General features: G+C 41.4%; 1 protein-coding gene and 1 pseudogene across 10 annotated transcripts; one reads left to right on the forward strand and one right to left on the reverse strand.

The window, feature by feature from the left end:
- Positions 1-4,931: 4,931 nt before the first annotated feature.
- On the forward strand, positions 4,932-6,065 carry LOC122697515 (annotated as a pseudogene).
- A 2,056-nt stretch (positions 6,066-8,121) lies between these two features.
- Positions 8,122-22,540, reverse strand: LOC122695576 (tripartite motif-containing protein 34-like). Of its 10 annotated transcripts, none has more exons than XM_043905674.1 (9): positions 22,422-22,471; positions 15,254-15,431; positions 14,445-14,924; positions 13,735-13,830; positions 12,638-12,868; positions 11,528-11,550; positions 9,973-10,073; positions 9,659-9,685; positions 8,122-9,396 (listed from the first exon to the last, which is right to left on the reverse strand). In XM_043905674.1, the coding sequence occupies exons 3-9, from the start codon at positions 14,862-14,864 to the stop codon at positions 8,825-8,827; spliced, it is 1,470 nt and encodes a 489-aa protein (XP_043761609.1). In that variant the 5' UTR covers positions 14,865-14,924; positions 15,254-15,431; positions 22,422-22,471; the 3' UTR covers positions 8,122-8,824. The 10 variants fall into 10 exon arrangements, with proteins under 10 accessions (XP_043761609.1, XP_043761603.1, XP_043761593.1 ...); XM_043905668.1 differs by lacking the exon at positions 15,254-15,431 and adding an exon at positions 19,645-19,746 and having other exon boundaries at positions 22,347-22,467; XM_043905658.1 differs by having other exon boundaries at positions 22,347-22,465.
- Positions 22,541-23,819: the final 1,279 nt, after the last annotated feature.

Here is a 23,819-nt window from a genome sequence, read left to right on the forward strand (position 1 = left end):
ATATGTATGAGCTCAGAAAACAAGGGTCTAACACTGACCAAGGCTGAGAGGGAATAAGAAATATGTAGCAGAGATGATAATCTCTAAAGTCAACCTTGATGAAGTAAGATTTGGTCAGAAAAGGGGAAGTCCTGGTAAGGAAAGAGATTTGACTTGTGTCTCTGTCCCTGAGTACAGTGGGTATAGCTGGACTTTCTATAAGGAAGAAGGGGAATAAACACAGAGGCTCCTCTAACTTACTTCCATTTTGGGTCTCATGATGTGGTTATAATCATGCTTCTCAAACCACAACACTATTGTAAAATAATTAGCCTCCAATTAAAATTTTTTAAAAATCATGCTTCTCTGACATCTTTTAATATCATGAACACCAGTCAAGTAAGAAAATTTTAAAAGTTAAATTTAGATGTCACTGTTGTTAATGTTAGATGCTTCCACATGTCACTTCTAGAAATTCTTCCCAGGTGTTCCTCATGCCCTGATCTCTTAGCTGAGCTGGTTCTGGGTGGCAGATCCAGCTCAAAGAGAAGCATAAGCAGGTTAGGGAGGTAAGGAAGTACAGCAGTTCCGTGTCTGGACCATTGAATACCACAGAGGAAGGTCTGCCAGCTGTCACATCATCAGGCCTCTGAGCACAGACTGGCAGAGGCTGTGAGAATTTATTGATACAGTCATGCAGAAATACTAATAAGTGATACACTGATAAAAATTAAAATAGCAGGACTCAAAGACCCCTTGGCCTTTGTTCCTATTGCCGTTAGAAGGAATTTTCTACCTCTTGAAAAATCAGGGATCCTGACTGTCCTCAGCAAGGTGCAATTGTAACTTACAGAATGGGAAGGCATTGCGGGTAGATTCAGCCTTGAGAAATAAACAGTCCCTCCAAGAAACAAACCAAGCCTTTCTCTTCTTCCAAACCCCCTTCTCCTAAGACTTCCCCTTCCCCAGACTGATCTTCAGTCAGCACTCTCAGCAGGAAGCCTGCAGGCTGGGCCATTTCCCCCTTTAGAACAGCTTCTATATATCTAATTAAACTCACCCAAGCAGATCCCTTTTTTTAAATTTTTTTATTTTTTGGTCTGTCTCAAACTCTGCCCTCCACAAACCACTGAGCTATCCTCAGATAAGAATGGATAAGTTGTGATTCCTTGGAGAAGGGTGAAGTCAGGCCCTGGGCAAATGTGCTCAGGATTCACTCACCATACCAGGGGCCTGACCTCCCCTATGATGATCTGAAGTAGATGAGGGGAAATGAAAGTAAAATTCTAGGGGGTGGAGTTTGGACAGGAAAGGAGGAGAGAAACTATAGACCACATAGGGCCCCTGGGAAAAGACAAGGCTTTTATGCCTTAGCCTCCTGGGTCAGCGAGTGCATTTTATTCCTATCTCAGCTCTTCTCTTAGAAGCTGTTCTCAAGTCTCTTCAAAGTAATCAATCCTTTGGAAAACCAGACTTGCTGTTCTCAAGTCTCTTCAAAGTAATCAATCCTTTGGAAAACCAGACTTCCTGAGCAATGCAATTTCACACACCCACCTTGTCTTGTTTCCTTACTAATGAGCGGTCAGGAGGAAGGAGAAAAGTACCCCCTTTACCCCAGTGGAGACCCACACTGAGGGCTCCCTGAGGCAGAACACTGGCATGCTCTCCCCTGGCCTGTGTCCACCAGCTGAAGTAAGTGAATCTGGCCAGTCTGTCCTATTAGGTCATGTTAGAGGAAATGGTTCAACAAATCTGAAATCACGAGGTGGTCAGTCAGAGGGGTAATCACAGAGTGGTAGTTCAATGATGCTGACATTCAGAAGCTGGATGCTATATGGCCAAAATTACATTTTTTCTAAATAGCCTCAGAAAGATTATAGAAAGTATCATTTGTTGTACAATGTTACTTAATACTATTTAAAATATAATCCCTATGACCTTAACATAATCAAAATGAAGCAGGAAAATTAGTTGATGGTGAATTTTGTGTGTCAAATCGACTGGTCGCTGGTTGCCCAGACTAGATATTCTTTCTGGGTATGTCTGTGTGGGTGTTGTTTCTAGATAAGATTAGAATTTGATGAATGGATTCAGAAGTTAACTTTCCCTGAAGTGAGTAGGCATCAAACAATTTGTTGAGGGCCTATAAAGAAGAAAAATATGGAAGAAGGAAGAATTCACTATTTTTGTGCCTTCCTGTCTACTTTGAACTAGGAGATAGATTTTCTTCTCTCCCTGGAAAAGGACTTACACCATGGCTACCCTGGACTCAAGCCGTTAGACTTGAACTAAGTTGCACCAGCCACCAACTTTTCTGTGTCTCCAGTTTGCCTTTGGCAGATAATGGAACATCTAAGCCTCCTTGATTAAGTGAGCTAATTCATCCTGATAAATATTGTACATATATATATACATTTATATATACATAATTATGAAGAATCCCACAGACAGAGGAGACTGGTGACAGTCCATAGGGTTGCAAAATCAGATACAACTGAAGCAATGTAGAATGCATGCATGCACATTAACTAATATATACAGCATATTAATTCTACTCCTCTGTTCTTTGGAGAACACTGACTAATACAGTAATGGAAAGTGAAAGTTGCTCAGTTGTATCCGATTCTTTACAACCCTATGGACTTAGTCCGTGAAATTCTTCAGGCCAGAATACTGGAGTGGGTAACCTTTCCCTTCTCCAGGGGCTCTTCCCAACCCAGGGATTGGACTCAGGTCTCCCACATTACAGGCAGATTCTTTACCAGCTGAACCACAAGGGAAGGCCATGAAACAATTCCCCAATTCTGCATTAGGTGGCACAGGAACTCTATTAAGGATAATGACATGATTGAATTGTTCAAAGATGTGTGCCAAACAGTCATTGGTACAGTTAAGGGTACAAGGAAAATGTTGCAGGGACAAAAATGTCCAATGCATCAATCTTAATCTAGTAAGATCTGTTTAGATATGAGGAAGTCAGAGTAAACTAAGAAAATGAAATGAAGGAAAAGAGCTTTGACTGGATTTACCATTGAGGGAGTCAGTCTGGGCTGCATCAAAGCCTCTCCCAAGAAGATAGGTGATAAGATAGTCACTTCTATTTTAATCTTGTTTTCTCATAAGTCTCAGAATCTTGTTATCATGCTACTTACTTGATATTTTTTCACATGATTAAAGCCAATCAAGCATCTCTTTGTTTTATTAAAAGTGTAAAGATGTCCCTGATGGAAATTCTTCTCACTTGTTCTTCTTGCTTCTGATCTCTCAGCTGAGCTCTGTATCTGGGTTGCAGATGGGGCTCAAGAAGGATGAGCAGGGCTAGTGACTTGGGGGGAACTGCAGTAAATCCCTGATTTTAAACTTGGACATCTTGCAGGACTTGTGAACACAGAAGAAACTGCAGAGCAGGGCACCTGTCATACCTTTAGGGCTTCCAAACCAAGAAGTGACTGGGAACTGGAAATTTATGTGGAGAGTCATACAGAAATATGAAGTTGGCTGAAAAGTTCGTTGGGGTGTTTCCATAAGATAGTACAGACAAATCCAAATGAACTTTTTGGCCAACTTAATACTACATTATTACACTAACAGGTGTTAAATTATTAAGCTCTCACTTTCCCTTATTTTCCCATTGAAGCACTTCTTTTTATCCCAACAGATACTGTTTGGACAAGTAGTCCTTTTTTTTTTTCTCTCAGCTCTCAAATAGGTTGGGCAAGAACTGGAAATGGAAAAGCCAAAAGACACATGGCTGCCACCACGTGCTGTGCGTGCGCTCACTGTAGCAACACTTGCCCTTCTGTCTCACTGGAGAATGAGACCCTTGACTTCATTCTGAGGATGACTGCAGCTTTTCACCTCACTAGAAAGAGTGAGGCTGGCCAAGAACAGGAAACACTGACCTATCCCTTGGCTGAGGGAGCCCAGGACAGAACTCCTGACCCTTCTTTTGTGGTAGATCATAGTGTGAACCAGGACCCTGAAAAAATGGAGATGTAACTGGGCAAACAGAGAAAAGGTTTTCCAATGAAAGAGAATTACTGCAAAAATAGAAAAAAAAAATGTTGAATCAACTTTTAGCTAGTATATTCTTACATTAAAGAAGCAGTTCCCATAATTAAAATAAAAGCTTGGGTAGCTATGAAGAGAAAAAGCTTTTTTTTTTTGACAATGAAGATATTTTTATTATATGCACAATACAGTATTGTTACCTACAGGCAGAATGCTGTACAGTAGATCCTAGAACTTATCCATCTTGTGTGACTGACACTTTACAGTCATTGAACAGCAACTCCTTAACAATTTTCTAAGAGCTTAGATCTCATGTTAAATATTCTTACCACCATAAAAGAGCCCATGTGATTGATAGCAGAGGATTAAATAGTAGAATCAAATAGAATGTTTAGAGAAAATAAATAACAATCTAGAATTGTAAATTCAGAACACTATCTGTAATGTTAAAGTATTTAAAGATTTAAGAAAAAATAAATATTATACAAAATTATTTGTGATTCCTTAATCGAGTTATTCTTTTTCATATGAATTCATTTACCTGACTGCATCAAGTCTTAGCTATGGCATGTGGGGTCCTCCCCGCGGCATGAGGGTTCTTCGTTGCGCACATGGCTTCTCTCTAGTGTGGTGCATGGGCTCCAGGGCACACACGCTCAGTAGTGGCCATGCCGGGCTTAGTTGCCCCATGGCATGTGGGATCTTAGTTCCCTGGCCAGGCATAGAACCCTTATACTCTGCATTGGAAGGCGGATTCTTAACCACTGCACTACCAGGAAAGTCCCTAATCAAATTATTCCTTATCAGAGCAAAGAAAAGTTACTAATGTTTAAAGTAGATTACCATTTCTTCTTTCACTTCTGGTGCTGCTGTGCGCTCATTGGGTTTGGACCCCATACCTCTTTTGTGAAGCGGAAGCTGAGGAGACTCCAGTCCTCAACATGGTAGACAAAAGGCCCAAGGAAGATGTCAAGACTGAGAACCTCAATCATATTAATTTGAAGGTGGTGGGGCAGGATGGTCCTGTGGTGCGGTTTAAGATTCAGAGGCAAACACTGAAGGAGAGTTACAGGGCTCAAAACAGCCTGGAGTTAAAACTCCCCTCCGGGTCCTCCCCACCATCCTATGCAAAACAAAGAACTCTCTCTCCTGAAGAAAAAATGGACCTTAAGGTAGATTATGCCCAGCTCCCAGCCAGTCCCAGCCTCTGGCCCATCTCCAGAATTCCTTGCCCCAGCCGTTTAAGAGATAACTAATCGGAGCAACCTTGGAGAAGAATGGTCCCCTTAAGACAGTAGATTTCCACATATATGCCTATATATACTTACTCTTTTCTTGGGTTACTGCAGCAGCTCACTAATCTGACTGCTGCCCCTTCTCCTTTCATTAAAGGTTATCTGTTCCTGTAAAGTGCCAGTCTCATTCTTTTTCTGAACTTCGGTTCAGTTCAGTTCAGTTGCTCAGTCGTGTCGGACTCTTTGCGACCCCATGAATTAATTGCAGCACTCCAGGCCTCCCTGTCCATCACCAACTCCCGGAGTTTACTCAAACTCATGCCCATCGAGTCAGTGATGCCATCCAGTCTTCTCATCCTCTGTCGTCCCCTTCTCCTCCTGCCCCCAGTCCCTCCCAGCATCAGGGTCTTTTCCAATGAATCAACTCTTCACATGAGGTGGCCAAAGTATTGGAGTTTCAGCTTCAGCATCAATCCTTCCAATGAACACCCAGGACTGATCTCCTTTAGGATGGACTGGTTGGATCTCCTTGCAGTCCAAGGGACTCTCAAGAGTCTTCTCCAACACCATAGTTCAAAAGCATCAATTTTTCGGCGCTCAGCTCACTTAGCCTTCTCTAACTCCCTTACCCTACCTACACCACGTAGTAAACTAATAAAAGCCTATTGTTAAAAAAAAAAAAAAAAAGCCTATTGTGAATGACAAGATTTATCAATGGGGCAAATCAGATTCCAATTTGATGGGTAGCTAATCAATGAAACACACACACCGGCACTGTCGGAGATGGAAGATGAAGATACAATCGACATATTCCAGCAGCAAGATGGAAGTGTCTACTAAAAAGGGAACCTGCTACTTTACTACAGAATTCTGTTCCTACAGACCAAAAGACCTTGTCAGTTAAAAAAACCACAATTTTGTTCCATCACATCCTGACCACTGCAGTATAGTTTTTGTATTCTTTTGTTTCCCTTATACCCATTCCTTTATTTTACTTGAAGTAACTGGTGTATGTGCACAAGCATATTGCATGTTTTTAAACTAAATGGCCAATGATATGTTTTGCTCAACATCAAATGGATATGGGATAGGGAAAAGTACTGATTCTGTGAAAATACCCCCTTTTCTCCATTAGTGGCATGCTCATCAGCTCTTATCTTTGTACTCCAGTAAGCTATTTTGCTCTCATTGTTAACAAAAAAAAAAAAGAACGACATAAAAAATTCTTGCATACCTTGTTTGATTGGAGAATTTTAATGTTTTTTGTTTATCACTGTCAAACCAAAAAGAATTTTATAACTTTTTGTACATAATTGTTACATGTAGAGCAATCTGTCTTTAAGTAGAGATAAATTACTCTAAAAGAAATGAATCCTGAATAGTTTTCCCTATGAGTCAAGCATCTTGTTGTTTAAATATACTTGTTAAAAATGGAAAAAAATAAAAGTAGATTCCTATTCATTCTTAACATGCATTTCTAGTCACAAAGAAAATTAATTGATAACAGTTTGGATCAGTGCTTATATGCTGGGAGATTATTACAAATATTCTATTATTTAATTACTACAATAGGCCTATAAGCTAAGTCTTAGTACTTTTATTTCTTATGAAAAACTGAATCAATTTAATTTTAATAAGGGCTAGTAAGTATGATAATAAAATTTTATATTATTTCAAAGCCCAAACTCTTAATTGTCCACAGTGGTCCCCCACTAAAGCCTGTGACCTATGAGAGCACCCTAGCTGTTGTTTTAGCCATTACCATGACTGGCTCTTGCTTCATTAATGTCTCTCCCTCCTACTCCACATCTTAAGGAAGCTGGCTTCTACCTTTTCTTGGAGAGTATTCTATTGAAAGAGCACCTGTGCTGAAGAAACATTGTCCTAGGCCTAATCATCCTGTCTTCTGCACTGTTAGACATGAAATGTTGGATGTACCTCATAAGTTTATGTATTCCTTTAATGACCTGATAAGAATTTGTTCTTTATATGATATTTTTGAAGATTTACTGGGATAAAGATACTCTATGTACATATGTATATTTATACACATAATTCTATGTATGTGTACATGCATGCATGTGCATATGGGTATGTATATATATACCATTCCCAGATTATATGCTTTGTCATTTCACTTGGACAAGGTACTACCCTTCTATAATTTGATGTAGACTCTGTATAGTAGTCTGCTCTAATTTATAACATATATTTCTCCAAGAAAAGCTTGCTCCTTTGCTATCCTAGATCAATTTCTCATCATGAATTTGAAACTAGTTACAAAGAAAAAGAACAGAAAAGAAAAGTACATGGTATGGCATATACTGTAGAATGTGTGTGTGTGTGTGTGTGCGCGTGTGTCCTCAGTCCTGTTTGGCTCTTTTTGACCCCATGAACTGTAGCCCACCATGCTCCTCTGTCCATGTAAATTTTTAAGCAAGAATACTGGATTGAGTTGCCATTTCCTCCTCCAGGGGATCTTCCTGACCCAGGAATCGAACCAGCATTCCATCTTTAGGTCGATCCAAAGGGTGGATTCTTTACCACTGTGCCAACTGGGAAGCCCTATACTGTGTTTTACCATAAGAGAAAGACCTGAAAATAGAAAGGCTATCCTTAATAAGAACAGCTGTCCCTAGACATGGCTTCCTCTGCTAGACAGGTTTCACTCAGAAACTCATACTTTTATACTTTTCTTTCTGACCCATTTCCAGTAAAGGGTCTTAAAAATGGTCCCATATAGAACAGCCTCAGTATAAAAAAGTTCTGTAAAACAAGATGGGAACTGGAGTGGTCTTGCCAGCCAAGTCTAGGAACTTGAAAAATGGGACTGGATAGGTCCATTATTGTTCATCTGAAGGGCACAAATATGTACACAGGACATTGACACAGCTTATACTTTTCAGCAATCACAGAGCAAATCTTTATTACATTATGCAGGACAGTTAAATAGTTGTTTTACACTGACATTTAGTTTTACACAATGATCTTAAAAGTTAAGGCACAGTTTTAAACCCTAGTTTGTATTTAAGTAAAAGAAGCTCAGAATTTTTTCATCATTACACACCTTGTAAAAGTCAAGAGAGGATTAGAACTCCAACACTCTGAACATAAAATTGTTATTCTGTGTACAGATATTGTTTGTGTTTTCCTTTCCATGACCCTTTGATGAACTGAGTGTGTCCTGGGCAACAGACATTCACTCAAATAGTTGATGGTAGTGGGTGGGGAGTGATTGTAGATTGTCCTGGATATCATAGATGGTGGCAGACAGGTTTTGCCATGTTTCTTTATGTTGGTGATCAAAAAAGAAATATATGGAGGATTATGAGGGCAAAGATGTTATACCATTACTGTTTTGTCTTTAGAAGGGATTAGAGGTCTCTCTTTGAGAATACAAAAGAGAGTCAATGGGTAAATAAGCATGTCTGCTAACTCAAAGCAGATTCACTCTGCATCCCAAAGATGAGCACAAGTTCTAAAGTAGAGATGGGAGACTGGAAGGAAGAGATGGTGTGAATGGCACAGATGGGCTCAGGTACAGCAGATGAAATCTAAGGCAAGGGTCACTATCAGAAGTGGGAGAGGGAACAGAAGTTTCAGGAACTTGGAGGGCACAGTGTCATGGGAGCCGGACAGTCCCAAGGATTGAAATATGGATAGGCATTCCGAGAAAAGTTGCACTTAGAGAACTTATAGATGAGTGACCCATGGTTTGTGACATTGAAAAATGAGACAGTGCCTGCTTCATAGTCTAGAAAAACACCAACATGACGGGGAGGAACAGTCATGGAAAGAGTCAAGACTCTTGAGTCAGGATGAGCAGTGGAAGAGTCCTCAAAGGCTTCATACCTAAATTTGTCCTTTAACCCTATAACCCAGTAGCCAAATTGAGGTTTGTATATGGAGTAAGCATTTTCATAATTCGTGCTTTGTTGAACAGCAAACTTTATATTACAGGAACGTATTCTACAGTATACCCCTAGGATCCAGGCAGTCTTCTTGGATACATCTATTTCCCAGTAGTGTTTCCCTGATGAGAAATATTGGGAGCCCAAGATACCATAATTATAATTCTTAAAAGGCCATATTGGCACAGATAGTACTTGTCTCTGATCTTCTGAAAGGACAAGATTCAAATTTAGGTTGAGGGGATTCAATGTGATGTCCACTGCAGAGGAAAAAAAAAATCAAAACATGCAATAAATATAGGTTAAGCTTATCCAGTGACATTGTGAAGAGGGAACTTGGGAATTGACTGTGAAGAACTTGTGTTGATGGACTGGGGAAAGGGGTTCAAACATTAGAGTGACATATTATATGTATGTATCAGGAAGTGAACACGTGGGGCTATGACCAAATCTATTCGAAACCGCAAACTTCTGAAATGGGGTCAGGACACAGTAATTTGAAGACCCAATAAATCTTCTTACCCCAGTGGCACTGGACGCGTGTTAGCTCTGAAATGATAAAAGATTTAATGATGTTGATTGATGCAAGTGGCTAAACACTGATACCTACTTCTTTTCTAGGGTGAGGGCAGGGGGTAGGACCACTGTGAAACTATGAAGTGGTGAATGAGAGGATGAACCAGAAACCTAGCCATTCTCCCCTTTATATGACCACGTCCTCTTCAGCAATACCCCTTCTCTGAACACCCTCCTTCTTTCTACCCCGACTTGTGCCCAAATTTAGTCCCTGGCACCACAAGAATCCCATATCCACACTCCTGCCCTGGCTTCCACACCTTTAAACATGTGCAGCATTCCACGCAGATCTGGAACCCGGAATACATTCTTCAGTGTCTTGGGAACCGTTTTTGGCTTCTTCAGTGTCCAGATCTTACTCCTAGAGATGACAAAAATGTTGACCCTACATCTCTTACATTCCATCCTTTTAATACCACTGCCTTCCTCTCCTTCCATGCACTGATGCACTTAAACCTTCCTCCCTGAGAAACCCGAGGAGGGGAGACGTGATGGCTCTGACACTGCAGACAAAAGAAATGTGCTCATGTCTACCTGCTCACTTAGGAAGAAGACCTTCACTTGAAAATATAAAATAAAAACCTGTCTCCTTCTAGAAATGGAACATATTAATCCTTCTTTTGATACTTCATGGAATGAATATGAAACTAGGTGAAATACTGTATAGGAAGGGCTTTTGCTACCTCTGTGTTGTGCTCTGCTCTGCTTAGTTGCTCAGTCATGTCCGAATCTTTGCAACCCCGTGGACTGTAGCCCATCAGGCTCTTCTGTCCATGGGGATTCTCCAAGCAAGAATACTGGAGTGAGTATTCCTCCATGCTTTCCTCCAGAGTCTTCCCAACCCAGGTCTCCTGCATTGCAGGTGGATTCTTCTACTGTCTGAATCACCAGGGAAACCCTTCGCTACCTCCAAAATGGTACTAATATGGAGAAGTCATCATACACAATGGGTCTCCCAGATGGATGTTCCCAGGCAGATCAGTAGGGAGGCTACAGATCCTGACTGTGTTTTTATGGGTCTATTTTTGGAGAGCCTATAAGCCTGTGACCTGGTTCGAAGCTTTACTTCCAGGGGTGTGGCCTACAAACAACATTGGAGATTTTTAGGAGTTCTGGGAAAAAGTTAAAAACTTCTGGCAAAGGAGAAGTTACGACTACTGAACTGGAGGTGGTTAGAACTTCATGTGTTTGTAAAGAGTTTGGTGCTGCTAGATGGATCAGCAAACTTTAGACACAAAGACTACACTTTCCCATATAAGTTTCTAAAATGTGTGACTAGGAAAAGATTAATTATTGCCACCAGGGTCAAAACAATAACCTCAAGGCTCAGGTCTGCTTTTAGAAATCTAAAGAGAACCTTGTGGAATGACGCAGTCCCACTCTACTTCTATGTAGGCAAAATTTAAAACAAATTTTTTTTTCCCTTTTTAAAGCTGACCCGCATAACTATTTTAGGGCTTGACAAGGCCCATGTGCTAACACAAGCACCAGTGAAATAAAGAAACCAAAGAAGGACAGAGGGTGAATTAAATGAGTGAAGTCACAAGAATCTGATAGTAAAATCCTTTATCCTCTTTACCCTTACAGGCCCTAACTCTGTGAATTCCAACTACCGAATTCATTAACATAGAATCCAGCTCATTCTCAAAAGACATAGAACACTAAAATCCTCATCTATGACCACAATTTAAAATAATACTACATCAAAATTTCATTGGTTGGGGAGATTTTTCATTTTGATTGACCAGATAACTCTCATAGCTACAAATCTTTCTTTATACAACATGAGCATGACTCCTGATCACCCATACGCACCATTTCATGACTCCACTCATGTCCTAGGAGGAAGAGAGAAAACACAAGTCAAGGAGAATAAATAAAACAGTAGGATTAAGGAAAGAGCAGGAAAACTATAGAGAAAAACAGAGCAGTCAAAATTATTTGAAATTATTTGAAAAAATCAATAAAATAAATAAGCTTTTAGCTAGATATCTCAAGAAAAAAATACATAGGAAGCAAATTACTAAAACAAGAACTAAAGAAGAGACAGTACTACTGAATTAACAGAAATTAAAAGATTATAAAGGCTATGAAAAATTGTATACCAACAAATTAGATAATGTAAATTAAACGGGCAAATTCCTTCAAACACAGAAACTATCCACACTGATTCACAGAGAAATAAAAAAACTGAATAGACCTAAAACATGAAGAGATTGGACTGAAAATCAAAAACTTCCTCCAAAGGAAAGTCCAGTTCTAGATGGCTTCACTGGTGAATTCTGATAATTTTAAAGACAAAATAATACAAATACTTCACAAATTCTTCCAAAAAACAGAAGAGGAGGAAATACTTCCCAACTCATTCCATGAGGCCATGAGTCTGATACTAAAATGAGACAAAGATATTACAAGAAAAGTAAACTACAGGCTAATATCCCTTATGAATATAGACATGAAACTTTTTCAATGAAACACTAGAAAATTTAAGCCAGCAAAATATAAAAGACTATACATCATGCATCCATGCATACTGTCAATTCAGTCATGTCTGACTCTTTCTGACTCTATGGACTGTAGCCTCCCAGGCTCCTCTGTCCATGGGATTCTCCAGACAAGAATACTGGAGTAGGTTGCCATTCCCGAGATCAAACCCAGATCTATTATGTCTCCTGCATTGGCAGGCAGGTTCTTTACCACTAGTGCCACCTGGGAAGCCCCATTATACATCATAGTCAACTTGAATTTATCCCAGAAATGCCAGGTTGCTTCAACATTAGAAAAGCCATCAACATAAGTGAAAATAAGCTTGATAAATATTTCAAAGGAGCCTCTTAGTGACAGCAACAGGATTAGAACCCAAGGACACAGATGAGAAGGTAACTGACATGGGTTCAGAACCACAGGTTGGATGGCCCTCCTCACCTGCAGCAGCTCCACAGTTGACCATTCACTGCGGCGCTCCAGATCTGAGATGAGCTCCTTCAGCACCTGGCCCTGCTGAACCAGCTCAGCCTCAGCCACAGCCAAGCTATCCAGGGTCTTCTTCTCCTCTTCCTCCAATTTCTGCAATTCTCTTTGCTCCTCACTGTCCAGGATGCTTCTAAGCTGATTAAACTCTGTTTGTATCCTTTGTCTCTCAGTCTGAGTCTGATACTGTAAGGTTGGACAAGGGGAAGAGGGAATGAATCTGTCAGCTGGATAAGGGATTAAGAGCCAGAAAAATATTTTTCAGGGGCTTCTTACCAGGAGGGGAGTTAAAGTAGGCAAGCAATTTTGGGGAAAGCTCAGCTTTTTAAATTTTTGCCTATTATCTTCCCTTCAGTACAGATCAAAAAGGTCTCAGGCAATCTTATCTGCCAACCCTGGACCAAAATGTAAAACCCGAGTGAGGTTTGAGTTGTGGATAGCTGTCCTAGACACTCATGCCTCCCTGCACTACTACAGTCCCTAAGTTTGAACCTTGAGAAAAAGCTCAGTCTTTTGCCCATTGTCCTCCATTGAAGGTGTCTTGCAGGAGGAATGAAGGACAGAGGTCTCCAGACTTCTTCACCATAGAGGGCTTCCCTGGTGGCTCAGTGACAAAGAACATGTGTGCAATGCAGGAGACTCAGGAGACTTGGGTTCAGTCCCTGGGACAGGAAAATCCCCTGTGAAGGGAATGGCAACCCATTCCAGTATTCTTGCCTGGAGAATCTCATGGACAGAGGAGCCTGGCAGGCTACAGTCCAGAGGGCTGCAAAGAGTTGGACACGCTGAAGCAACTGAGCACAACAACACAGACTCACCATAAAGTCAGTCTTCATGCTGAATTCCAAAGCTCTGTGTATGTTTGAAACATATCCACTCTCTAGCCCCTACTTCCACAGGGAAAGGGCAAAGGAGAGAACAAATAAAATGGCACCTGGACTCATTCAATGCCAGGCAACAAGAGGAAGGGGCTTCCTCATGATTAGGACAGGAGGACAGACGGTTGTGCCAACTCCTAACTCAGAAATCCATTAGGAAGAGTCTCCTCCCACCTTCCAGGAAGTTCTCTCTTCTCTGATGTCAGCTTCCAACTTCTCAGCCTTCTGCTGCTCCTTCCTCAGCCTCATCAGAGCTGCCTGGAGCATCTCCTATAAGGGAGGAACCACATCAGCATCAAACTTTGGGCTTTTTCAGCACCTGGACAGAGAATAAACAGGGAAGAAATCATGTTGATCTCAGAAGAGACCAGTTTATGGAAACCAGTTTGAATCTGATTATTAAAATTGATGGCATGGGATGGAGGAATATCTGAGAAGGTAAATGCATTTATTCCTAAGTGGTGAAAGTCACTATCCTTGCCAATTCTCTGTCTTTTTTTAGCATAATTATTGATTCTGCTCTGGCAAGGAATGTCCTTTTTTCTCATTGACACTCTTTCTATGTCCAATCCACAATCTTCAACAGCACCCATTCTGCTGAGAGCTAATCTCAGCAACTAGAACTAATCTGGTGAAGGAATTGCCAATCAATAAAACAAGAGACAAAAGAAGAAATCCTCTCACTTTCAGCCAAGAATCTATACTTTTGGCTCCCCCTTTATGTAACCAAAGAAAAACACAGAAATGTCCTTGAGACATTAGAAGTTGAACATACAGTAAGAGACATACATCAGAGATTACAGAGCTCACTACTATGGTGCCAAACAGAGCAAATGAAAACGTGAGGTTTTCCACCAAGTACTAATTTCCATCCTGGGCCCTACCTGACTTTCCTTGACTGCCTCTTCCATGAGGAATGTGTGGTGACCGTGGTGCTCCTCAGATCGTTCACAAAGTCGACAGATGACTTTTCTATCTTCCTTACAGAAGAGTAGGAGTTTCTCTTTATGGTGCACACAGAGACCTGTCTTCTGCCCCTCCTCTGGGCTCAACTTGACCATTCTGAGTCTCTTCACTATGTTGGCCAGATGCTGATTAGGCCATAGGTTTCCAAGCAAGTACTGGGTACCACACACAGGACAGCTGCTGTCCCCTCCTAGGCTGGTATCTGTCTCCTTGTTGTCAGTGATGCACGTCTGGCAGAAGCTGTGACCACAGCCTAGACTTAGGGGTTCTGTTAAAAGCTCCCGGCAGATGGGACAGGATAAGTCTTCCTGTAGGTTCACCACAGTATTTAAAGCCATAGCAGCTGCTCCCTGGCTTCCTCCTGTCCAAACTTCTGGAGCTCTTCTTGCTTAAGGATTCTGGGATGGTTAGGCAGATTGAAGAGAGATATGTAAGACTGGCATAGATAAAAAAGATTTCAATCAGGCATTAAAGACTGATTAAGACTGAAATACTGAAGAACAAGAAAGAACAAATGGAATTCAATGGCCTGGGAAAGCCTCTAAGGCCTCAGGGCTTTTGCAGTTTGCTTTTCTTTCACCCTACAAAGATCTTTCCCTTGATATTTGCATGACTTCCTGTTATGCTTCATCTGACTCACTCCTTACAAGGCCTCTCCTTTGAAGGGCCTTATGTGATTAACTCATCTACAGCACAAGCATCAATACATCGCTTTGTGTGCACTTACCATTTTTTTCTTATTATCACTGCATAATATATGATACCTTTCTTGAAGTATCCTACTCCAAAAATGTAGATTAGGCACTTGTTTTTATTCACTGCTGTATCCCTAATGCCTAGCACAGGGAACATAACATTTGATGAATACATAAAGGATCTTCTCACTTCCCCAGAGGAAATTCGACCTTTAAAAAAAAAAAAAAATCAGCATTTCCTCTTTTCTTTCCATTAATTAGCTGTTCTCCTACAAGTGAGCTTTAGGACCACAGATAGGTTTCCAGTGAAGATTTATCTATGGATCGATCAATTGATTTTTCCATCTGTCTCTCCCAATATACCTTTCTATAAGGAGTCCTTCCACATACTTATAGTCACTCCCCAGAGACACCAACAGACAGAATAAACATTATAAGAGGAAAGTAATATTATGATTAACAATTGTCTCAGTTCAGTTCAGTCACTCAGTTGGATCTGACTGTTTGTGACCCCAAGGACTGCAGCACACCAGGCCTCCCTGTCCATTACCAACTGCCGAAGTATACTCAAACTCATGTCCATTGAGTCGATGATGCCATCCAACCATCTAATCCTCTATCGTCCCCTTCTCCTTCCACCTTCAATCTGTCCCAGCATCAGGGTCTTTTCCAAGGAGTGAGTTCTTTGCAAAAGGTGGCCAAAGTATTGGAGTTTCAGCTTCAGCATCAGTCCTTCCAATGAATGTTCAGGACTGATCTCCTCTAGGATGGACTGGTTGGATCTCCTTGCAGTCCAAGGGACTCTCAAGAGTCTTCTCCAACACCACAGTTTGAAAGCATCAATTCTTCGGCACTCAGCTTTCTTTATAGTCCAACTCTCACATCCATGCATGACTACCGGAAAAACCATAGCTTTAACTAGATGGACCTTTGTTGACAAAGTAATGTCTCTACTTTTTAATATGCTATCTAGGTTGGTCATAACTTATCTTCCAAGGAGTAAGTGTCTTTTAATTTCATGGCTGCAGTCGCCATCTGCAGTGATTTTGGAGCCCAAGAAAATAAAGCCTCTCACCGTTTCCAGTTTCCCCATCTTTTTGCCATGAAGTGATGGGACCAGATGCCATGATCTTAATTCAGTTTTCTGAATGTTGAGCTTTAAGCCAACTTTTTGACTCTCCTCTTTTACTTTCATCAAGAGCCTCTTTAGTTCTTTTTCACTTTCTGCCATAAGGGTTGTGTCATCTGCATATCGGAGGTTATTGATATTTCTCCCAGCAATCTTGATTCCAGCTTTTGCTTCATCCAACCCAGCATTTCTCATGATGTACTTGCATATAAGTTAAATAAGCAGGGTGACAATATACAGCCTTGATGTACTCCTTTCCATATTTGGAGCCAGTCTGTTCCATGTCCAGTTCTAACTGTTGCTTCCTGACCTGCATACAGATTTCTTAAGAGGCAGGTCAGGTGGTCTTGTATTCTCATATCTTTAAGAATTTTCCAGGGTTTGTTGTGATCCGCACAGTTAAAGGCTTTGGCATAGTCAATAAAGCAGAAATAGATGTTTTTCTGGAACTCTCTTGATTTTTCGATGATCCAACGGATGTTGGCAATTTGATCTCTGGTTTCTCTGACTTTTCTAAATCCAACTTGAACATCTAGAAATTCATGGTTTACATACTGTTGAAACCTAGCTTGGAGAATTCTGAGCATTACTTTACTAGTATGTAAGATGAATACAATTGTGGGGTCGTTTGAGCATTCTTTGGCATTGTCTTTCTTTGGGATTGGAATGAAAATTGACCTTTTCCAGTCCTGTGGCCATTGCTGAGTTTTCCAAATTTGCTGACATATTGACTGCAGCACTTTCACAGCATCATCTTTTAGGATTTGAAATAGCACAATTGGAATTCCATTACCTCCACTAGCTTTGTTCGTAGTGATGCTTCCTAGGCCCATTTGACTTCACATACCAGGATGTCAGGCTCTAGGTGAGTGATCATACAATTGTGATTATCTGGGTCATGAACATCTTTTTTGTATAGTTCTTCCAGGTATTCTTGCCACCTCTTCTTAATATTTTCTGCTTCTGTTAGGTCCATGCCATTTCTGTCCTTTATCAAGCCCATCTTTGCATGAAGTGTTCCCTTGGTATCTCTAATTTTCTTGAAGAGATTTCTAGTCTTTCCCATTCTATTGTTTTCCTCTATTTCTTTGCAATGATCTCTGAGGAAGGCTTTCTTAGCTCTCCTTGCTATTCTTTGGAACTCTGCATTCAAATGGGTATATCTTTCCTTTTCTCCTTCGCCTTTTGCTTCTCTTCTTTTCATAGCTGTAACAATTGTCTAGCCAGTTAGAATTTATAAGTCACTCTAACCTATTTATTCTGCATACAAAAATCCTTGTGAAATGAGTACTCCCTTTATTCAGATGCATAAATAGAATCAAGTGACTTACAAAGATCATTCAAATCAGTAAGTTGAATTGGGGTGACTTCCCTGGTAGCTTAGATGGTAAAGCATCTGCCTACAATACGGGAGACCCAGGTTCAATCCCTGGGTCAGGAAGATCTCCTGGAGAAGGAAATGGCAACCCACTCCAGTACTGTTACCTGGAAAATCCCATGGACGGAGAAGCCTGGTGGGCTACAGTCCATGGGGTCGCAAAGAGTTGGACACGACTGAGCGACTTCACTCACTTCACTCATAGTGTCTTCAGGGTCCTCTTTCAGAGGCCTGGTGGGTGTGATAAACACTATCACCTAGAGGTACATATTTCTGAGATATCAAATAATTTTCCAAATAGGAAAATATCAAAGATATTGCCGCTGAATAAGTAAGATTTGAATGCAAAGCTGAATGATGAGAAGGGAATATGAAATGAGATGAAAAAAATATTTTAGAGAGAGGGAGTCACATATGTCAATGTCCTTTTAGTGAAAGGCACGGCATCTTCGACCTGCTTTAAAATGTCAGCCTGACTGGTATGCAGAGAGCTGCTAGGCTTTCGGCATTGCAAGAGCCCAGAAGGGACCAGAAATTTTACACTTCCTACAGTATTCTTGCCTGGAGACTCCCACGGACAAAGGAGCCTGGTGGGCTACAGTCCATGGGGTCGCAAAGAGTCAGACATGACTCAGCGACTAACACACACACACATACACACACACACACATGATGTGAAGTCTCCTTCCAAAGAGCAGAGCTTCAGTGATGGAAGTTCATGGGACAAGTTGATGGAGACAATGGAGAGAAGCAGAAGAGAGTGAGAGATGAGACAAAATGACAGGCTTGGGAGTTAGAGACTGTGTATATGGGGATGAAGGATTATCATCAGGCTTAAGTCTTTTCTTCCTGTAAAAAGGAAGACATCGGCATTACCTTCTCCTAGTTCTTTACTTTTGTTATTTTTGGTAAACAGAGACCTCAGCTTCCTCAAAAAAGTTGTGACTCTTATAGGGTCACCTATAGGGTCCTGGAAGCTATGCTTCTGGTTCTTACAAAGTAATCAGTCTGTTGGCACAAAACTTACTTAAACTACATTAGTTTCATACATACAGACCTGATCTTGTTCTCTTGCAAATGACCTGAAGAGAGAGATGACGTACCACAATATGGCCCCTCACTGAGAGCCCGCCAGAGGCAGCCATACTGACTTCTGGGTCTCCTCTCCTCTATGCCCCTGCTAGGCTAAGTGAACCTGTTGGTTTCTGCCCTGCTAAGATACATGAGTGGGAATGGCAAACCAGACCTGAAACTAGCGCTAGTGGTCAGTCAGAGGTCCCGTCACAGAGTGGTATCATGGTGATGCCGACTCTCAGAACCTGGACTCCTTATGTACAAGGAACTGCGAAGCAAAAAATTATAAAAATAAAAATAAAGGAATATCTCAGTAGGTATTAATATCTTGGAACTTGCTATGATGGATTCTTTGTCCCCTATGCAAATACATTCACTTGCTTGAATGTGAGATTATATGAAAATAAGGTCTTTGCAGATGTAATCAAGTTGAGATGAGATTATACTGATACAAAGTGGGCTTTAAACACAATGACCAATATCCTTTAGGAAGACGAGAGGGCACACAGACACATTGGAGAGAAGGCCATGTGACAATGGTGGCAGAGATTGGAGTAGTGAAGCCACAAGGCAAGAAATGCCTAGGATTGCTGAAAACCACCAGAAACTAGGAGAGGAACATGGAATAGAGTCCCCCTTGGAGCCTACAGAAAAGAAACAACTCTACCACCACTTTGATTTTGGACTTCTAGCCTCCTGAATTGTGAGAAAATAAATTACCGTTCCTTGAACAACCCAATTTGTGACACATTTTTCTTTGTGACAGTCCTAGGAAACTAACACAGTTGCAAAGGTTTGATATTGAAACAAAGATCTGAGGGATTCATAAACTATAAACTTACCCTTGCTCTAAAGAGTCAGGGAGAGGGGCATGATGAAAGCTGCATGGAGATAAGTTTAGGTCTAGAAATCTGTCCACTTCACCAATCATCCATGAAGTGAACCTGGTGAGAAGGAAAGCTGGTGGGTATAATCTAGCCAATGGTAGAGATACCGAAAATTGTCTAAAGGCCATATGTTGTTAATTCCTGGCTGCACTGACTATGTGTCAGATCAGGCTCTGATAACTGGCAAGGCCAGGGGTTTACATAATATGACATTGTCCATCCTAGCTTACAACTGAAGCTATGAGCCAACATTGGCAAGATATGTTTTCATTCTATTCAGAATCCACTCAATACTGAGAAAAACTAAGAGTCTACAGAGGAGGGAAGAGTAGAACATGCATTCTACTGTGGGGCTTTGGACCTCCTATTTAGAGTTTGGCTGCAAGGAACTGATGTCAAAGCGGATGCCACCATAATGGCTGCAAAAGGAGAAAGGTGCAGAGGAGCCAGAGCCCCCAAACATGGGCAGTGACCCAACCAAGACTCAAGAATGACCCAATAGCCCAGAAGCCATCTTTCAGGGACATGGAGAAGGGAATACAAGAAGTATCTACCTGATAGAACTCCCAAGTCAGATAGCTGCCATGGTGTCAATCCTACACTTGAGTCTTCTCAAGTGGATTTGTGATATTGTAAACTCTATGCTTCTCTGCAGATTAGATAGTAAAATTAAAGTTCTCTAGAAAGTGGAGTGCAGGGAAGGATGGCCCTAAGAGCTTCTAGACAACATCCCAGACACTTCTCTGGGTTTCCTGAGTCAGGAACTACCAATGAGAAAAGCAGGCCTTTAAGTCTCTCACATTCGTAAGATTGTGCTCAATTATCTTTTCACAATGAGGCCTTTGGGACTTCCCTATCTGTCCAGTGGTTGACTCCACCTTCCAATGCAAAGGATGCAAGTTCGATCCCTGGTTGGGGAACCTAGGTCCTACATGCCACAGTGTGTGACCAAAATTTGTAAAAAATAAATCAATGAGGCTTCAAGATCACTACTTAAAATTGCAAAGACCTTTACTGGGTCTTTGCAGATCCCTCAACCTGAGTCAACATTTTAAAAATGTTCCTCCATAATATTAATCATCTTCTTATATACTACATTAGTTTTGTTTGTTTATCTCTTCCCAGCTATAATGTAAGCTACTATATGTATTTAACATTTATTGTATGTTGAATGGATATTCACTGTACTTTTAAAAGCCAGCAGCCTGCTTTAGTTCCATGAATTACATCTTAACAACAAATGAATAAATCCATTTTCCTCCTATTTATGGCATCTTATTTTTGACCCTGAGAAGACAACTGTTATCTGGGCAGAAGTGGATCCTATTCAAGAGTAAGGCATAGACTCACAGAAAGGCAGTAACAAAGACTTCTAAAAAGTGGGCACATAGAACAGAGTGGCCATGTATCAGAATGTAAGTAAGACATCAGCCCTTGTGTGTATATAGCACAGCTTCTTTATCCATTCTTCTATCAATGGACATTAAGGTCCCACTCTATGGCACAGGGAACTATACTCAATATCCTATGATAAACCTAATGGAAAGGCATATAAAAAAATAATATATATATATATAACTGGATCACTTTTCTGCCTAGCAGAAATTAACACAACATTGTAAATCAGCTACACTTCAATAAAATAAATTTTAAAATAAAAATAAGATAGGATAATAGCAATAAAAGAAGATATCAATCACTGTGAAATGTGAGCTTAAGATGGGACATCCTTAATGTCAATCAATAAGAGCAAACTTCCTGGTAAGACCACTGAGTCTGGGCTCCTTCTGAGCAATAATCAACTCCTTATTAATTAGTGGTCTATTGTAAATAGTAAGTAATTGAGGGAGCAATTACTGCAAAGGTGTGCCTAAGTGGAAGAAGAAGTAAGAAAAGCTCCAAGGCAGGAGAGACTACTAAAGAGAGAGTAGCAGGTCTATTCAGGGAAGGGCGAGCAGATTCCTGAGACTGGACCTCAGCGGGACACACGATAAGTGGAAGCCACAGGGGTGGGCAGTTGTCATAACATCCAACCTGCCATCCTCAGGCAGGACAGAAGCTGAGGGGATGTCAGGAGGGCTACAGACAGCCCCTCAGTGGTGCCAGGAGGAGGGTGAAAGGATCAACTTCAACATTGCCCCTGGCCATGCTCCCAAGGCTCCATTCTGTCTGATGCTCCATACAAGAAGCTAGGGCTTCACACAGCTGTAGAACAGGGACCTCCTTCACCCGGTTTTCCTCTAAGGAGGTGGAGGTGAGCAGATTTTCTGTTCATCTCTTTATGAGATGCATACACACACAGAGAGAAAGATAAACACACACAGAGACAGAGAGAGAGGATTCTATTTCCTCTCAGGAAGGTAGACAATCAAAGCTATGGTATAGGAAAGAGACACGGATGGACTCAGCCTGGAGAAATAAGCGCTCCTCCAGGAAGCAAGCAAGGCCCTCTGCCTCTTCCACACTCACTTCTTTCCAGGCTGTTCTTTCTCTAGACTCAGAGCTGCCATCTGTCTGCACTCAGCAGAGAGCCTGCAAGTTGGCTTTTTTGACCTTTGGAGCAAGCCTGGGCCACAATCTAAACTCATCCAATTAAGCCTCCTACTTTCCTTCCAGAGTCTCCTACCCTCTGTGCCTCCACAAACCTCCCCACACACCTTCAGCTTCCAGAGAAGACTCTTGGTTTCAGTGGTGAAGAAAAGCAGGGGCCATCACGATCAGAATTCACTCACCAAACTAGGCTGTCTGCATGAAGCAGTTTCTTATGAGGAGCTGGCAGAGAAACGAAAGTGAAATCTTGGCCTGGCAGGAAGAGGAAGACGGAAGGAACTCTGGGCCAAGTTGGCAGCGGTCCCTTAGGGCCACTGGTGAGTAATGCTTTAAGCCAGGGGTTCTCCAGAGGGGCGGGGCCTTTGGCCTCTGTGACAAATGTGGTTGTGGGGGATGTTACTGCCATCTAGTGGAAAGAGACCAGGGATGCAGCCAATCATTCTATAATGAACATGACGACCCCCACAACAGTGTCCTGTCCAAAATGCTGAGGTCGAGAAGCTCTGTTTCCTAGACCAGCTAGAAGTGGAGGGTCTCCACCACTTTCATAATTGTGCACAGGCCCTCAATCAGTCTACCATCTTAAAAAGAAATATTTATTTGGCTGTGATATATCTTAGTTGTGGCATGTGGGATCTTCAATCTTCTAGTCCCCTGACCAGGGATCGAACCTGGGCCACCTGCTTTGGGAGTGCAGAGTCTTAACCACTGGACTACCAGAAAAGTCCCCCAGTCAACCAGTTTGAATCAACCCTTCCTGTCCAATGTTCTATTTGCTCCCCAAAAGCATTACACCATCTACTAGGAGATGGGAGTTGAACCCACACCTGATGGGAATAATCTTGAGCAGAGAAGCCCCTATCAAAAGTCTCCCACCTTCTTGGGCACAGGATAATCCTAGCACATTATGTCTCCATGAAAAGTTTTATTTATTTAGCTTTGTTGAGGAAATACAATTAAAGGACTATTTTTATTTATTTATTTTTTTTTACTTTTTTAAAAAAAATCCCTTTTTAAAAATGTATTTATTTTATTTATTTTTGGTTACACTGGATCTTTGTTGCTGTGTGGGGGCTTCCTCTAGTTGCAGTGAGTGGGGGCTACTCTTCATTTTAGTGCACAGGCATTTGTGGTAGCTCTTGTTGCAGAGCACGGGCTCTAGGCGCATGGGCTTCAGTAGTTATAGTATGCTGACTCAGTAGTTGGGACTCGTGGGCTCTAGAGCATGGACTCAATAGCTGTGGCACATGGGCTTAGTTGCTCTGCAGCATGTGGAACCTTACTGGACTGGGGATCGAAACTGTGTCCCCTGCATCGGCAGGCAGATTCTTATCCACTGCACCACAAGAGAAGTCCCTGGGCTAATTTTTTGTGCTGTATCCATTGAGGAAATCCTGGGTTCTCCTATACTCTTGGAGAACACATTACATAAGAAAAAATGCCACCTTTGGAAACTGCTTTCCAAGGTGTAATTATCCCTTCTGCCCTTTCCCATCTTCTGACTCAGAGATGAAGGACAAATCCAATGCAGGAAGAGAGTCCCCCAAATTGTTGAAATCTTAACAACTTTCTTGTAAAAA

Source organism: Cervus elaphus, chromosome 1 (assembly GCF_910594005.1).
Source record: "Cervus elaphus chromosome 1, mCerEla1.1, whole genome shotgun sequence".
Classification (NCBI taxonomy): Eukaryota; Metazoa; Chordata; class Mammalia; order Artiodactyla; family Cervidae; genus Cervus; species Cervus elaphus.